Raw genomic sequence first — 12,576 nt, forward strand, 5'->3', positions numbered from 1 at the left:
CACCGCTAGCAAACAAGGTAGATCGGTAAGCAACTTTTGCTAATCATATCACATATGACTCCTGTTGTTGGGTGACATCCCCATCTCTCGGCGCCCAACCGTTATGCCCCAAGGTCCTTAACCGTTAAGATGACCTCGTTAAGCAAACCAACCCTTATGTGTGTAAGTGTCCGACACAAACCCGTCTAGTCAAGGAAAACTAGTGGTACCCTAATTTCATAGACCCACCACTAATTGTACAAGACATGGGATGGTGCAAGTTTTAGTTGGGAGGGCATACTAACTTAAAATTTGTGAGGGATCGTTCTACTTCTAACATCACAGCATGCAGAAAGTAAAACATAACCAGAATAGCATTCACACAGTTGTGACACAGTATGGCCTGTTTTCATATGGTGATCTCCATCTCCATAGAACCTGTTCACCATGGTGATCTCCATCTCCATGTTCCATGTGCGTCATCCTCCTGGTGATGAGTCCTCCAAGAACCAGAGCATGCTATTACACCTAATAGCTAGTAAAGAATCTAGTAATGAAGATTACATAGTTGCTTGGATGGATCATCACAGATTGGTACGCAGACCATTAAATACAATAAAGTGACAACACATATGGCTCCTGCCGTGTTGCCGTACGCGCGACACGCAAGTCACGAATGAGTTACACACATGCATCACATACACAAGGGGGTCATACTGATCACAAGATACATACATACATCCTGCAAAACAGAGTTAGGCGTCCTAACGTTCCAAACTTCGGATGCCCGAAACTCTATCTTCCAAGCCAAATTTGGGAAATCTAATTTCGCCGAAAACGGCAAAGCAATTGAATTTCATGTGTAACTTTTTCTGTAGATCAATTTTCATATAAAAATCCCCCCGATCCGAGATCGTACCGAAAAGTTACGGCTGATTTACCGAAGCATACGCATACGGCAAAATCCCGACCCCGGCAGTAGATCCCATCTACTATTGCACATCTAATGCGCCTGGCGTATGATCCTGGATCTCGATTCGACCAATCATATTGATCTTCGCTCACTGCAGCTGGATTTACGTGTATCACTTAACTCCGATAGCGGAAACCGACCGGTAGGAGTGTGTCGTTACACTACCATTGCAGCAAGGGCACGAAACCAGGACATAGATCAAACAGAAAACTCGCATATCTCCATATGCACACAACCCGAATCCAAAAGTAAGCAGCTACGGCTCTTGATACCACTGTTGGGATACGAGGTAGGCTACACTAGCGCAATTCAAAATTCTACCGCGTATAACCAGGAAGAACTGTCGTATAAGGATCACGGGATTACCACTCGACGCACTACTAGTGCGGAAGATGTAGATATGCATCGATGCATTGAAGACGATCATGTAGTCGTACGTAGTCGATCAACGTAGTCGTACGTAGTCGATCACGTCCAGCAGCTCCTCAGCAGCTCGTCCACGTGCAGCAAGATCACCTCCGGTACCGCGGTTCGTCGTCGACTCGTCGTGGCTCGTCGACGGCTCGTCCAAGTGCTGCAGGCGCAACACCTCCAAGGTATCCACACGTGAAGGGAGGAAGCGTCGCAAGCCGGACTGCTAGATCCGCGAGTTGCAACAGGCGAGGGCGTGGGAGGCGCGGCAGGTGTGTTTTCGCCAAAAAGGTGTAAACCCTAGGGCGCCCCCACCCCTCTATTTATAGAGGTTCTTGACGGGCCTCTGGATCCGAGGCCCATTAGTACTTCTAAACCTAATCCAACTCGGATCTGATCCGAATTGGGCTTCCAGCCCCTTAAGTGTGTGACCCTATGGGTTCGGATACGTATAGACATGGCCCGAGTACTCCTACTCGGCCCAATAGTCGGTAGCGGCCTCTAGCAAGACGTGCCAACTCCTATACGCACACGAAGATCATATCAGACGAACCATCACAACATAATATACATGTTATTCCCTTTGCCTCACGATATTTGGTCTAGCTTCAAGCCGACCGCTCTTTCTCGATCCTATGATTCGGAATCCCTTTGTAGGTTAACTCTTAACCGTACGTAGCATGGCCATGCATTTTCGGATCCGATCACTCGAGGGGCCCAGAGATATCACTCTCAATCAGAGAGGGGCAAATCCCATCTTGATTGACCATGTCTCATAGCATGCTTCTTGACAAACCCAAAAACTACCTTTATAACTACCCTGTTACGGCGTAGCGTTTGATAGTCCCTAAGTAGGTCGATCCACATCTAGAATACATGCGACAATCTCAGGTATAAGGACAAAGCGTATATGTTGTTTAAAGAGAGAACTACTTCTCGTGTTGGGTCAGTCCTAGCACATGTCTCCACATGTGTCCACATTATTAGTTCAACATCTCCATGTCCATGACTTGTGAAACATAGTCATCAACTAATACATGTGCTAGTCTAATATTCATGTGTGTCCTCACATGAACTCCGACTAGGGACAACTTTAGAATAACCATACAAGTAAAGAGTTTCACATACAATTCACATAATTGCAAATCAATTCAAGTAGCCTTCAATGGATATTCAATGAACACAACATACAAATCATGGATACAAATGGAATATCATCATCTCTATGATTGCCTCTAGGGCATACCTCCAACACCACATCATCCACGTACGCCTCAACATTACGGTGTAACTGTTTCTAAAATCACATCTGGATTGCACGTTGATAGGTGGCGCCTGCGTTCTTCAACCCAAAGGACATTGTTGTATAGCAGAAAGCTCCATAAGGGGTGATAAATGCGATCTTAGCCTGGTCCTCTTCTTTGAGAGCTATCTGGTGGTACCCCGAATAGCAATCTACGAAACAGAGTAGTGCGCATCCACCAGTGGAGTCGATGACTTGATCGATCCTCGGGAGCCCGAAGGGGTCCTTTGGATAGTGCTTGTTGAGATCTGTGTAATCAATGCACATTCTCCACTCAATGTTGTTCTTCTTTTGAACCAGGACGGGGTTAGCGAGCTACTCACGATGGTAGACTTCTTTTATAAATTCCGATGCGAGTAGTTTTGCCAACTCTTTCTTGATGGCTTCCCTTCTGTCCTAGACGAATCATCGTAGTTGTTGTCTCTTTGGAGTAGCTTTCGAATCCACATTTAGTGAATGCTCGATCAGCTCCTTGGGCACCCCAGGCATGTCTACTAGTTTCCATGCAAAGATGTCTCGGTTGGCCCGAAGGAAGCTGACAAGCGCGCTTTTCTATATAGGATCCAACCCTGAACCGATCAGGGCTGTCTTGGAGGTGTCGCTGGTCTCGAGGTCAATGACTTTGATGTCCATGTCACTTGCTAGCTTAACCTTGGTAGCCCCCAACTTCTTCTCTGGAATTTTGAGTTCGGCTGCGGAGAGCTTTTCTGAAGCAGCGAAGACTTGTTGCGTTGAATTGGGCACTTGAGAAGTTGCGGCTAACTCGATAGCCTCTGTGTCGCACTCATATGATCTCTTCAAGTCTCCATGGAGGGAGAGAACTCCCTTGGTCCCAGTATCTTGAGTACTAAGTACACATAATGCAGGATGGTCATGAACTGGTCTTCCGAGGATGGCATGATAAGAAGTCTCAGGATCCGCCACCTCAAACTGGATGTACTCTGTCCGGTAGTTCTCCTTAGTGCCGAAGGTAACTGGCAGGAATACTTGTCCAATAGGTATAGCCGTGTTGCCTGGGATGATCCCATAGAAGGGAGAGTTCATCGGGGTGAGCATCTCCATGATTCTGAGGCCCATCTTCTTCAAAGTCTTGGCGAACAAGACGTTGAGACTGCTGCCGCCGTCGACAAGTACCTTGGTGAGCCTGAAGCCGGCAACAACCAGCTCCAAGACGAGAAGGAATCATCTTGGTTCTGAGAAATTAGTCCACTGATCTTTTCGAGAGAAGGTAATTTCTCGTAGCACTAGCTTCTGGGACCGCTTCGAGGCGGTACCCGGGATCCCGCCAAAAATGACATTGATAGTCTTGGATGGGGTCTTGAACTTGCCGTTGCTGTCCTCGTCGTCGTCTTCCTTAGCTTTTCCTTTGTCATTGGTACCCGATGGCTCTGGCAAGTCCTTCGTTACTCTGCGTAGGCTGTAGCAGTCTATTACAGCGTGTTTGTCGTGAGGAGGCCACGGGCACTATTTTTTCAAGAGCTCGCTGAAAGCGGGCCTTTCTTGGCTTCTGCCACCTCCTTTCTTGAACGATTGAGACATCGCCATGACAGTATTGTCTGGCTTGCGCTTGTGGTTGTGACCTCCCGAGTAGTTATTTCGGTGATCGCCATTGCGGTTCTTGTCGTTGTCCTGGTCGTAGCCCTGATTGTTGTTGTGCTAGCCTCGGTTGCGATTCGACTCGAACCTTTCAAGCTCTTTGTCTTCTTCGTCTGTCCATGCTTGGGCCATAGTTTTGAGTGACTTGACATCATGGGGGTGCCGCCTGCCAAAGTCTTGGAACATATGGTGATCGTAGAGACTATTCTGGAAATAGTCAATCACATCTTGTTCCGAGATGTCTACAATGGTGGCCTTCTTATCGAAGAAACGATGCAGGTAGCTTCGCAGGGTCTCATCTCGCTGTTGCTTGATTTGTGCCAAGTCAATTCTGTTGTCTGGACGCTGCATTGCTCCCTCATAGTTGTTGCTAAATTCCCTCTTGAGGTCTAGCCATGAGTCAATCGAATTTGACTTCAATGACTCGATCCAATTGAGCGGCGCTGATTCCATGCATATGGGGAAATAGATGACTTTTGTGTCATCGGTCCCTCCTGCAGCTTGAACTGATAATGAGTAGCATCGGAGCCATTGAACTGGGTCCTGTTTGCCATCGTATTTGGAGATGCCTAGAGGTTTGAATTTCTCAAGTAAAATAGTCTTCCTGACTCGACTTGTAAAAGCTGGACAGCTATCGCTGTCGTCGCACCTGTAGTCAACTTCAAGTTCACGCTCACGATGTCGTCCTTCGATGATGTTACGAGCATCGCGGTTGTTGTTTATCACCTCTCGAAGATCTCCCATAGGACACGCGGGCTTAGGATCGGCTCTGTGGTTGCAGCGGCATCCCACAGAAGGTGTCCGACTACCCTCGAGCACATCCCTATTTTGTATGGCACCTTCGAGTTGTCGAGCTAAAGGAGCTGCAGAACCTTTGTAGCTACTATTATGTTGACTTCGCTAGGACGGAGTATGTGATACCAAGGCTATCGGATTGCCTGTCGTGTTGTTGTTTCGCTAGAGCTGCCAACTGTCTAGTGTATCTAGTTTGCGGCATGGCGCGAGTGATGAGATCAATGGAAGCAATGGTGGCGAGAGGCGTACAGTGTTACTGCATTTAGACTACTTCGAAGGTGTTGTCTAGATTCATGATCGGAAGCCTCTCTACCAGCCGGCGGCGATGATCCGCTCTTGCTGCGTTCCTTGCTCGTCGCCAGGTTCTCTGAGCTTCGGTCTCCTCCCTGACGACGTTGGCAGTGAGTTCATCCAGCAAAACATCATCTGGGTGACGCTCGTGTCGAGGATTCTTCTCCAGTTGCTCAGCATCCTCCGTATCTAGCCCTGTGATAAGGGCAAAGAGTTCTTTGTCTGGAGAGTGGCTTCTGGAACTTGAGGTGATGACTTCTGTAGAGCTGTTGCCTTCACGGATAGGAGACAAGGGTGCTCCCTCCTGGTATGGGAGAATGTCGAGGTAGGCGATGAAGTGTGACTTGTTGTCCTATGTGAGAGCCGGTGGCCTGATGCCAGGCCAGTAGATAAATCTACCTTGAAAAGTCGAAGTGATCACCAGGCCCTACTGCGGACCTGATAATGGCGTCTCCTCTTTGGACTCCGAGTAGTGATCTTAGTCGTGGTCCTCAATCGCACCCGAGTTGGATTGCAATCTGGACAAGGTTGCTTGATGGGTGACATCCATGTTACGGAGTCCAAACGGGAATTGGCTTAAAGTTTGACTGGATTTGCACGATGGCTGGAAAGCCGACTCGTGAGAAACAATCCGAGTAGATGTAGAGCCCGAGTAGATTGAAAAATTCGTTGAATCTCTCGACGAAATCCTCCAAAGGTTGGATATGAAGGTTGATGTTGTAGAGCTTCTCCTCCGGGGTCTCTACGATTTGGCGGTGGAAACCTCCAGCGCCGTGTGCAACATAGACCCAGGAGCCGAAAACGAACATCTCGCCTACTTCAAACGCGACTGCGGGCTTGATTATGACTCGGCCCATCGAACTTGCAAGGGGATTTTTAGCGACTTCCCCTACCTGGCGCACCAGCTGTCGGTGTTTAAACCCGGCAACCTACCAAGGAGAGTACCCAAGGTAGAGTTTTGGTTGGTAGGTTTCGCCGAAATCAAAAACTTGATGGTGTATGTAGGCACGCAATTTAGACAGGTTCGGACCGTTGGATCGTGTAATACCCTACGTCCTGTGTGTTATTTGCTTATATTCAATTGAACTTGTTTGGAGGGGGTCCTTACCCGTCCTTATACATTGGAGGAGCAGGATTACAGGCTGGTTGTTTTACCAGATTACTAGTCGGATTCGACTAGAGAGTCCTACTCTAACTGCTACGAGTAGTCTCCGAGTCCTCGACTAGTTCCTGCCCTCCATGTAGACTACGCCGTCCTACACCGTAGTCCCCATGTGTGACACGTCTCAGTGTACAACCCTACATATGGATCTATCCAAGCCTTCTGATAGGCGCATAGGTGTATGTATGACATGGTGGGGCTCCACATGTTTCGGAGATGGAAAGAGGAGAGGGAATCTGTTGCGTGACTTCTCCTAATATCCTAAAATTGTGAAAGATGATTTCCTATAGCTAAGGGAAAAAAATGGGAACTACTGGAGTTGCTTTAAAGTCTAAAAGCACCCTTCCCTCTTCTTGTTGTCACTTGTTGAGCCATCATCATTGCTTGAATTCTTCTCCTCATTTATTAGGGTCCCATCTCTTTGTGACGGGGAAGCTAGGAAGGTGGAAGAGGATGAGGTGAGGTAAGTGATTCCACTTCTACGTGTAAATGACGTCACTTAAGAAACATCTTTGCAATTTATGAGGGGACTAAATTCCACAGCATTGATAACTTAGGGGCTGAAGTTTTTCGGTTTTGCAACTTCAGAACCAGACTTGGAATTCAGAAATAGTTGGAGGAAAAAATAAAACTTTCGTAAATGTATTTCTTGGGAGAAATAAATGTTATTATATTAAGAACTTGCATATTCCAAAAACCATACAGGCCCAGAGATCTCAGGTGTCAATGTATAACTGGAGGAGGAAAAATAGCGTGTATTTGAAAGAGTAGAAGGCAGCAGCATACGTTGAGAGTTGTGGCAGGCTATCAGAGTGATCCGACAGGATTTTAAAATAAACAAGCTTACTTCATTACATAGTTCCAGCAGTGACTAAATCTGGTAACGACTAGCAAGCGAACACATCCGTGGATGGAATGATTAGTTTGATTTAAAAAGTAATAAATCAGGGTTAAAAAAGGAGTCTCCGAAATCTAGCATGAGAATCTTCCAAGCAACAAAGTGTTCGATTCGAGATCATTTCCTTTTACTAGGTATCCGGTCAACACAGGTCACCCCTACGCTGCAACGCGGCGACCGAGCTTCCTTCCGCGCGCTTCATCCGTGACATCGTCTTCCTCGTGGTTGTCGGTGGTGGCTCTCGCCGCTACTAGTAGAGAACTGATCTTCCATCCAACCTTTTTTAATCTCGGTTAATATTGGACCCGTGACTAAATTAGCTTTAGTCCTAGGTCAAAAATATGCCACCGAAGGCCGGGAAGAGTTTGAGTACCGGTTGTAAATACCAACCGGGACTAAAGTCCCCCTTTAGTCCCGGTTGTAACGGCTCCAAAAAAATCCCACCGACGCTCGCCTCTTCTGTCCCAATTAGAATTTCCAACCGGGACAAAACAACGCTCATCCCGTAGGTGCCTCCCACCTTATCCTCTCCCGCCTCTCTCCTCTCCACCCGAAGCAGAGCTGCCACCTTATCCTCTCCACTCTCCTCTCCTCTCCACCACCCGAAGCTTCTTCCTCTCCTCCTCTCTCCTCTCCATCCGAAGTAGAGCTGCCCCCCCCCCTTCTGCTGCCCCTTCCCTTCCCCCTTTGCTCACCCCTCACTGGCAGTGAGGAGCGGCAGCGGGGCGAGGGTAGGGCGAGCGGTGGGCGCGAGCAGGGCGAGTGGCGACGGGTGGAGGCGGGTGGCGGGCGGCCAGGCGTGGGCGGAGCGGAGGCGGGTGGCAGCGAGCGGACGAGCGGCGTGCGGGCGGAGGCGGAGTGGCGGCGGGTGGTGGCGGGCGGAGCCGAAGCGGTAGTGGCGAACGGCGGGCGGTGGCCGGCTGGCCGGCGCGCCCAGTGCATGGCCTAATTTTTTTATTTGTTTAACCTTTTTAGTCCCAGTTGGTTTTACCAACCGGGTCTAAAGGGGGTCTTTAGTCCCGGATGATTCACCCGGGACTAAAGAACCCCCCTTTCGTCTCGAAAATTTTATCCAGGATGGATTTCGGTAGATTTGAGCCCTACCAATCTGGACTAATGCCCCGTTTTCCACCAGTGCGCCCTGACCACGGCAGGACATCTCGCGCCGACGGCGCCACTGGTACCCTGCTTCTTCACGGCACATCCCTGTTGACGCAAAAACCCAGTGCTTCAGGTTTCAGCGTCGTGCAACACACGAGGACCTGGCAGATCTACTTCACTCTAGTGTAGGCTCCAAATCAGCTGCGTGCCAGTCAATTTGACCTTAAAATTGGTAAGGTAAACATTAAATTCCTGAGACGATCGGCTGTAAAGCCTTTCGAACTCATGGGTAGACGTTCTTGGAATAAACACCACAACAAATAGATAATGAATGTAAAATATGCAGTGTAAGAAAATAAAACAATCATGGCATGTGAGTGAAAGAGGAATGTGAGTCATGAAGCTCATCGGCAAAAGAAATTTATTCGCGTAGAACATTATGGCCACATAGGGTCGGGACAATTTGTATAAGAAAAACTATAATGCACATCTGAGCAAATTGAAGCAAGATGTGAAAATGTTAGGGCATGTTATGCAAATTTAAAATCTTGAGCAGAGATATGCGATACGTGTAAGAGGCTACTCTATGTAAACCTGACATATGAGCAAAAACATGCAAAGAGAAACCATGAGAAAGCATGTCGTGCTATGCGACAAAACACTATGATTAAAATATATTTCTAAAAATATGTTTATTTTCAAAATTCTAAAGCGTGGTGTGAGATTGAGAATATGTAATTTTTTGTTTTATTTTATCTAATTATGTCTACACAAGTTATGATTTTATAGTGTAATTATATCATCTGATATTAATCTCCACGGCTCCACCCGTAGTAATGCACGAGCATGTTTGCTAGTTAATATATAATAAGATAAAGCAAAACCAAACATACTCCTGGATTACGTATGGCATCATTTTTTACCCCCTGTTCCTGTGGTTGGTAGGGTCTTTGTTTCAATGTGTAAAATAAAGTCGATCCGTGATTCACTTGAGTCTCTCTCTGTACAACATGTGTTAGTAAATTCATTAATATCAGCTCATACGGATATCTTGTTGACCTCAGCCCCAGAAGCAATAATTGGGCCGGGGGTAGGCCTAACTCTGGCATTGTGGCACTGCCAAATACTTATAGTCAAGTATTAGCAGAGTCAGAGATGCAGGCCGCTTAAAAAAATATCAAATACTCCAACAATCCCAAATTAGTATTGGTTTTGGGTTGTTTAGATATATATAACTTTTACTATATATCTACATATAATATATATCTAAGTATCTTTTTACATAATATATATCTAGGTGCATATAAAGGGAGAGCTCAATGTCACTTTTTGCAAACAAATGGTAACATGAGAGAGAGAGACTGATAACAACACCAGCGGTAATAGTGGCGGATACTGCTCAAGGAGAATTTTCTTTCAGAAGAGAGATATTCTCTGCTTTTCGGAAGCATGAAAAGAGTTTTCACTAGTAGAGAACTGACTTTCGATCCGCCCCCTTTTATCCCGGTTTAAAAGTGCCCGGGACAAAAGGGGGTGCGCCGGGGTGTGGAAATTTGGAGGGGAGCATTAGTCCCGGTTGGTAATTGCAACCGGGACTAAAGGCCCCCCTTTAGTCCCGGTTGCAACGGCTAGCTGGGGGGCGTCGGTGGCGGGACCCTTTTATCCCGGTTGGTGCCTCCAACCGGGATAAAAGGGACACCCTTTTATCCCGGTTGGATCCTCCAACCGGGATAAACTTCCAACCGGGACAAAAGGTGTTTCCTTTTGTCTCGGTTGGAGTTTTTAACCGGGATAAAAACTCATCCCCCACTATATCCCGAGACAGAGACTTTCTTCTTCCTCCAGCCCGAGCAGTCCAGCACATTGATAGAGAGCTGAGCTTCACCTACTCTCCGGTGGTGCCCAAGCAAGGGAGGTGCTGCCCGAAGTTTTTTCCCTCATTTTCGTGGGAATTTGACTCAGCCAACAAGTGCTGCGAAGGTTTGCTACTTCATCCTTGTGTTATGCTTTGATTTATGCTTTGGAGATGGAAAGATTATTTGCTACAATGTGATGATGAAGTAGAAAAATGGAGAGGTATTTTGAGCTAGAATGTGAGGGAGATTGATGTGTCATATATAGTATGCATTATTTCAGTGGTTTAAAAATGATGCTACCTTGTCTAGACGGTTTATCTTATCAAATTCAATATGGTTTTTTAAATCCATATACTTGTTGAACTTGCATACCGTGTTCATTTCTGCGACGATGTTCTCCGCCGAGTAGCAACGTATGTCAAGAAGGAGGTTCGATTCTACGAGAAAGAGTGGATACGGACATCGTGACCGTGTCCCCTTTTCCGTAGCATCTAACCTCTTTCATGACGAAGTGCGGTGCCGCCCAGCTGAGGACATCCTCGCGAAATGAACACGGTCTTCAAGTTCAACAACTTCTGTAGTGGTAAGGAAAGAATTTTTGTACATAGATGACTTCTGCTACTTGTTGAACTTGCATACCGTGTTCATCTCTCCGAGGATTTTTTCCGCCGAGCAGCAACGTATGTCAAAAAGGAGGTTCGATTCTACGAGAAAGAGTGAATACGGACATCGTGACCGTGTCCCCTTTTCCGTAGCATCTAACCTATTTCATGACGAATACTGGTGCCGCCCAGTTGAGGACATCCTCGCGAGATGATCACGATCTTCAGGTTGAACAACTTATGCAGTGTTTGGGACTTTAATTTAAATATGTGTATTTGGATCTTCATGTTGTTGTATTGTACCATGTTGTTTGGATCTTTAATTGATTTTCACGCGTAATCCATTGTCAAGTGTAATCCATTTTCATGCGTAATACGATGCAGATGGACCGGCAATGGATGTATAATGCAGACAGGCGGAGCAAGGTGTTTATTGATGGCTTGCATTATTTTCTCGAAGTGGCAAAAGCGAACAAGCCAGAGAATGGGTTCGTATGTTGTCCATGCTTCCAATGCAATAACAGGAAGGAGTATTCAAAGGATTCCTGGGGGACTATTCACAGCCACTTGTTTAAATACGGTTTCATGCCTAACTATTTGGTTTGGACCAAGCACGGTGAACTAGGGGTTGTAATGGAAGATGGCGAGGAGGAGGAGGAAGATGACACCATTCCGGACTGGGTTGCAGGCCAAGCTTTTGCAGGTACTACAATGGGCGAGGCTGATGAAGATGAGTTTGCAGAAAATGACCCTACTGATGACCTTGGTCAGGTGATACGAGATGCATACAGAGATTGCGAAACTGAGAAGGAAGCAGCAAAGTTGCAGCGCATGATAGATGATCACCAAAAATTGTTGTACCCAGGGTGCCAGCAGGGCCATAAAAAACTAGGTACGACACTAGAATTTGTGCAATGGAAGGCAAAAAATGGTGTGTTCGATAAGTCATTTCAGGGGATGTTGAACATTGTCAAGAAGATTCTCCCCGAGAATAATGAATTACCGTCCACAACATATGAAGCTAAACAGATTATTTGCCCTCTCGGATTGGATGTTCAGAAGATACACGCATGCCCTAATGACTGTATCCTCTATCGTGGTGATGAATACGAGAAATTGGATGCTTGTCCCGTCTGCGAAGCCCTGCGGTATAAGATCAGGCGAGATGATCCTGGTGATGTCGAGGGGCAGTCTCCCAAGAAGAGAGTTCCCGCGAAGGTGATGTGGTATTTCCCTATAATACCACGCTTGAAGCGCTTGTTCAGGAACAAGGCGAATGCTAAGTTGATGCGATGGCACAAAGAAGACCGTAAGGAAGATGAGATGCTGAGACACCCCGCAGATGGGGCACAGTGGAGATCAATTGATAGAACATTCCCAGACTTTGAAAGTGAAGCAAGGAACATAAGGTTTGGTTTAAGCACTGATGGATTCAATCCATTCGGTGAATTGAGTAGTGGTCATAGTACTTGGCCTGTGACCCTTTGTATGTTCAACCTTCCTCCTTGGCTGTGCATGAAGCGGAAGTTCATTATGATGCCGGCGCTTATCCAAGGCCCAAAACAACCCGGCAACGACATTGACGTGTACCTAAGGCCGTTGGTTGATG

At 46.8% G+C, this 12,576-nt stretch overlaps 1 protein-coding gene across 1 annotated transcript; it reads right to left on the bottom strand.

Moving 5' to 3' along the window:
- Positions 1-3,218: 3,218 nt before the first annotated feature.
- Positions 3,219-3,728, bottom strand: LOC111256752. The gene has a single exon (XM_022825258.1). It carries the CDS (start codon positions 3,726-3,728, stop codon positions 3,219-3,221), a length of 510 nt encoding a protein of 169 aa, XP_022680993.1.
- Positions 3,729-12,576: the final 8,848 nt, after the last annotated feature.

The sequence above is a fragment of the Setaria italica genome, chromosome III, assembly GCF_000263155.2.
Source record: "Setaria italica strain Yugu1 chromosome III, Setaria_italica_v2.0, whole genome shotgun sequence".
In the NCBI taxonomy this organism is placed as follows: Eukaryota; Viridiplantae; Streptophyta; class Magnoliopsida; order Poales; family Poaceae; genus Setaria; species Setaria italica.